At 35.1% G+C, this 5692-nt stretch overlaps 1 protein-coding gene across 1 annotated transcript in view; it reads left to right on the top strand.

Annotated features, from left to right (window-relative positions):
• Positions 1-5111: 5111 nt before the first annotated feature.
• Positions 5112-5692, top strand: part of LOC107468423 (pentatricopeptide repeat-containing protein At4g31070, mitochondrial) — a 1764-nt gene continuing 1183 nt past the window's right edge. The window contains 1 exon segment of the mRNA XM_021133834.2: positions 5112-5692. This exon segment is cut by the window's right edge and continues 12 nt beyond it. Coding sequence (XP_020989493.1) covers positions 5141-5692 — 552 coding nt within the window. The 5' untranslated portion in view covers positions 5112-5140.

The following is a 5692-nucleotide window of genomic DNA, read 5'->3' as shown; positions in this document are numbered from 1 at the left end:
AAAGAGGAAGGAGAAGGGAGAGGGAGAGAGAGAGAGATGGAGAGGAGAGAGAGAGAGAGAATGAGAGAGAGAAGGGGAAGAGAGAGGAGGGGAGGGGGAGAGAAAGAAGGAGAGAGACAAAGAGGAGGGAGAGAGAGAGAGGAAGAGGAGAGAGAGGAAGGGGAAAGAGAGAGTGAAGGGAGAGAGAGAGAAAGACTGTGTAAAACTAATTTTAGAGTTTAAATAAAACCAGTTTTAATTTGGTTTAAAACTAAACTGAACCATAAAAACTGGTTTTTAATAAACTGATTTTCATAAAAACTATGGTTTCAGTTCAGTTTTTTATTTAAAAAACTGGTTTATTTAAAACAGTTTCAATTCAATTCAGTGAAACCATTTTTTTTTTTTGCACACCCCTACATATTGTGGCATGGTAAGGGCAAGTGGCTTGGTGTGTATATAAAGGGGAGGAGGGGAGGGGAGGGGACCAAGTGCAACATGAAATGAAAATGGGTGGAAGAGAGGGTTGAAAATCATAAACCGTGGAGGAGAGAAAAAAAGTGTGTTTTGGTTAATAATGTTATGTTGTGGTTTGATTAGAAAAGTGTAACATGAGCGATGGTGGTGGTAGCAACGTCGAGGAAAATTTAAATTGGCTGGACGAAGTTCATATTGATGCATGCCGATCAGAGATAAGCAGTATCCCTGGTTGAGTCGCTACATGTCTCCTGAGGTTCGAAAGGAAAAAGAGTCAGGACTCCGTCTTCTCCCTTTCGACAATTGCAAAAGCAACGGGCAGGATGTTGTTATTTTTGTCCTGCGCTATTCCCATCAACAGGGTCCCTGTATACTTACCATACAAGTGTGTTTCGTCTACGGAGATCAGTGGCTTACAGTGCTTGAAGGCTTCAACACAGAACGGAAACGACCAAAAAACCTGATGAAACATGACACTGTGACGGTCCAACATGTTGCCGACATAGTTCGATCGTGTTTGGATATCAACAATTGTGCCTGACATGACTACACTTAATTAGAACCACACCGTAATGACTCCAACTTATAAATTACCATAACTTTTAATTGACAAAAATACCTGGAACAAAAGCTTGCAGTGCATTGAAATATCTCCGAAGTTGGTCGTATGACTCCTCCCAATCACCATAAATTTTTGGCAAATGCCTTCTACTTTGCGTGCCAAACCTTCTTGTAAGAAACCTTGTACCCGTAGGCTGCATCGACTGATCCTTGCAACACCTTAATACAAATAGTAGCATCTGCATGAACCATGGGAAATATATGCTAACAGATGATGTTGCTATCAAGTTGAGCATGATCTTGAGACATGGAGCTTGCCAAACAAGTGTGGGGCCTTTCATATTTTCGAATTACCCAAAATCTGGAGGCCTTATCTTTGCAACTCGTACCATCCAATGACTTTGGTCCCCAAACTGCTTGCATCGACAGACATACCTAACTTGATCTGACTCTACCGCCTTGTATTCCGCACTTCTTCGAATGTTGTAGTTCTTTACAGCAAGCATCGCAGTTTCTCTATTCAGAAATTTCAAACCAACCTCCAACTCCATCTCACCAAACAAAGCATAGTTGCTCGGTGTGTTTTCGACGGTGGTCGACATCATGGCACCAAGATTTAAAGACAAGTAGTGGCCTGGGGTACCGCTAGATTCACTACCACCCCCTCCTACAGCAACCGATTAGACACGATTCGGAACATCCCTCTCGTGGTAAACAGATATGTTGGGTTTCGGGAACCATTTCAGCTTCTTCACCACTATCATCTTCGATCTCATCTTTATCAAAAGTTTCTGCCAACCCGTCAACAATACCTTTTGGGGATGGAACACGGTTAGAAGAGGAAGGACGTGAACGAAGATTTGCTACAGTCTGACCAGGCATCACAATAGCGTTGAAGGTTGGACTACGAGCTCTTAAAATCTTCTGACCTGGCATTAAATCTGCCGCACAGAAATTTCGAGCTTGCTCTACATTATTGAAACTAGAGGAGCTTCCTCCAACATCTTGGAGATTTACACATAGTTCCAACGAATAGATACTTCCTATGCTCCGATGGTAAGAAAACATCATCGAAACTTGTTGGTTAGATTTAATCTGTATTTTCTGATACGCAAACGAGTTGGCAACTGCAACTGGCATTCTGTAAGTCAACTTCGTGATTTCATTCTCTCCGACCATACTAGTATTCATGAGGATCACATTTTTCAGCTATTGCAATGATGTTTGGGGCGGTGTCATTATTCACAGTGGATCGTCACAAACAAATGTAATACCTTCAGATGTATGAGAAATTTCTCCATTAGAATATATGATAACGTAGACATTTTCAGAAGTCATAGGCACAATAACGTACCATCTTAAGTATTTTATAAAGAAGGTGAAGAGATGGAGATAGGAGAGAGTTGTTGGAGATGAAAGAGAGTGGTTGTGGATGGATTACTCGGAGACACAACAATGATTTCCAAATGTGGTTTTAAACTGGCTGCCACAGCCCTTTATATAGCGAAATTCATGCTCTATTTCGCAGGAGGTGCACTTGAGTTGCACCAATTCGTGTGGGGTGCAACTGAATTTGGGCCAACTCGCGTCTGGTATCCCAATTATATGTCTCAGGTGCCATTTCGTTTATACCTCCTAGGAAATGGCCCAATTCGTGGGTGCCCTGCCTTAAATGCCCTTTTTTTGGGTGCCTGTCGCATAATGGCACCCTGGCCCAATTCGTGGGCGCCTTGCTTGAGTTAGAGGCTAAACCCATTTCGTGGATGGTGGCCGGAAAATGGTGCTGCGCATTTAGATAATAATTTTCATGGGTGCGTATTTAGGAAAATAATGAATTTTCTTTATTTATTTTAATACAAAAGCCATAAATGTACCATCCACGTGAAAAGAGTGCGCTCCTTCTCTTTCTTTCCCTCTCTTACTTTTCGATCATTTAAAAGAACTTTTTCTGGTTTTTTTCTTCTTTATTTTATTTTATTTTATTTTTAATTCTACATTTGTTTTTTTTTTTTGGATCACTCTGAATATTATCTCTTCACAATGCAATTCCCTTTTTTTTCTTCTTTTCGTGTATATTAAGGGATCAGTTTCAGAAGATATTCCGCTCAAGTTTTCTGATTATGCAAAAAGTGGACACCAAATTATAGAAGTAAAGTATTTTTGTTGTAAATTTTGAATCTTGTTGAACCGTATTTTAACTATAATGTAACATAAAATATAAAATAAATTAACAATTAGGTTCTAAAGATTTTAATTTTAGACAAATTAGTTCTTAAAAAAATATTAATTTAATTTTTTAATATAACAGTAGACACATGATGTCTTTTTATTAATTCATGAATTAAAACATAACGATGATATTTATATGTACGGTTAATTATTTTGATATTTTTATCTATAGTCATGTAGATAATAATTTTTGAATTAAAACTTCACTTATTTTAATAGAATTTGTGATAAATAGAATGCGATTGATAAATGATATATGAAAACTCAACTAATAATAAATATTTTACTATCCAAAACTATTCGAACCTGTAATCTCTTAGATGAGTATAAGAAGACTATGCCATTTAAGCAATAATTGATTGGCAACTAATTTTTCATGATTAACAAAAAAAAAATATTTGAATTCTTCAACGATAAAATATTTGAATTCTTTTCCGAATAACAGATTTTTAAAATCTTTCAAATTGCACAATAAAAATAAATAAATAAATGTGGTATAAAAAAATTAAAATATTAGACTTATTTTAATAAATACTTATATATATAGTTTATCTATTTTATAATTTAGTTAAAAATAATTTTGGTTTATAAAATATTAAAATTAATAAAATAGTATGAAGCATTTGTTATTTGTATTATTTATTATTTCATAGTTAAATTTTATATAAAGAGGAGAATGTGTGTGTAGTAAGTTTTGAACTAGGATTTAAGAGTTTGAAAAATTTGCAACAATTTGTACCAAATAAAAGGTGGAAACTCACCTGCAGTCGACTGCAGGTGAAGTTGCTTCTGGATCGTTGACACGTGTTACTATATGGTTTTAAAAAAACCGATTTATTTTATACAAATGGTTTATTTAAAAAACCGATTTGAATTGGATCAAACAGTTACTTTTATTCCTTTCTTCTTCGTTTCACACATACATCATTATCTTCCAATCCTTTTTCAGAAAAATGTACTTTTATTATTTTAATTTTTTATTTAAATAAATATATTCGTATTATTTTAAATAAAATTTAAAATTAATATAAGTAGGTTTATTTAAAATTTAAAAAACATACTCATTAATTTGAAATTAATACAAGTAGATTGATACAAAATTTTAGAATTTTAAATAGATATATTTTTATTATTTTAAATAAATATATTCTTTTAAAACGTGCATAAGAGTGAAATCATAATTTCTACACAAGTAAATTATCGTCTTATTATTTTAAAAAAATAATTTATTTATAGAATACTATTGAAAAATCAACAATAATTTGCATGAAAATAGTTTATTAGTAAAATAAAAGTTGATTGATTGATTGCCATAAAATTTTACAGCTTAATTTGAAAGCAACTGAAAATGTAAGTCATGGGAAACAAAACAAAGCTCATCAAGAAGATAAAAATAGAGACACACAACAAAGGATAGATGATACCATTTATGTAATTCCTATAAAAAAATGTGAATTTTGTTTCTTTTTTAGAATACTAAATTTTATTTTTTTCAAACAATTTGTATACATATATTTGACGAAACTAAAAGTTTCACATAAATTTAAAGAAAAATTGGTCGATAAGAATAAAGAAGAAGGACGTACCAAATTCATCTGTTCTGAAGAAGGATTGGAAGATAATGATGTTTCCGTGTGAAACGAAGAAGAAGGGAATAAAAGTAACTGTTTGATCCAATTCAAACCGGTTTTTTAAATAAACTATTTGTATAAAATAAATCGGTTTTTTTTAAATCATATAGTAACACGTGTCAACCATCCAAAAGCAACTTCACCGCAGTCGACTGCAGGTGAGTTTCCACCATGTTTTTTATGCTGGGGGCACTAGTTTAAAAATCTTGTTACTAAAATATGTGTGAAGCTTAACGTATAATTTGTAACTTCTGCTGTTTTGCATGGCCGTTTATGAGGCCTCTGCTTCATTCAACCAACGCATCAAAACCTTGCTCTCGAACGGTCTTTATCACCAAACGTTTCAACTTTTCAGACAACTCCATTTCTCTGGCACCCATGTTAACATCTTCTCTGTTCTTCCATCACTCACCAAGGCGTGCTCCTCCGCCCAGTGCCACGCTTTCGGCACTGCCCTTCATTGCTTGGCTCTCAAGACAGGTTCTCACTCTGACCATGTTGTGTCCAATTCTGTCATCTCCATGTATGCAAAGTTTATGGATACTGAATCTGCACGGAAAGTGTTCGACACAATGCCTCAGAGAGACCCCATCACTTGGAATTCCATGATCAATTGTTATCTGTATAATGGGTACTTAACAGAAGCCTTGCAGACGTTGAAAGGTGCACACTTGCTCGGCCTTGCTCCGAAGCCGGAGCTGATGGCTAGAGTTGTGTCCATGTGTGGGAGAAATGTGTGTTCAAGGATAGGGAAACAGATTCATGCCCTTGTTATTGTTGATGAGAGGGTGCAGCAATCGGAGTCGGTGATTTTT

The sequence above is a fragment of the Arachis duranensis genome, chromosome 10 (genome assembly GCF_000817695.3).
Source record: "Arachis duranensis cultivar V14167 chromosome 10, aradu.V14167.gnm2.J7QH, whole genome shotgun sequence".
NCBI classification, from domain to species: domain Eukaryota; kingdom Viridiplantae; phylum Streptophyta; class Magnoliopsida; order Fabales; family Fabaceae; genus Arachis; species Arachis duranensis.
This window is presented reverse-complemented; position numbering and strand designations above follow the sequence as displayed.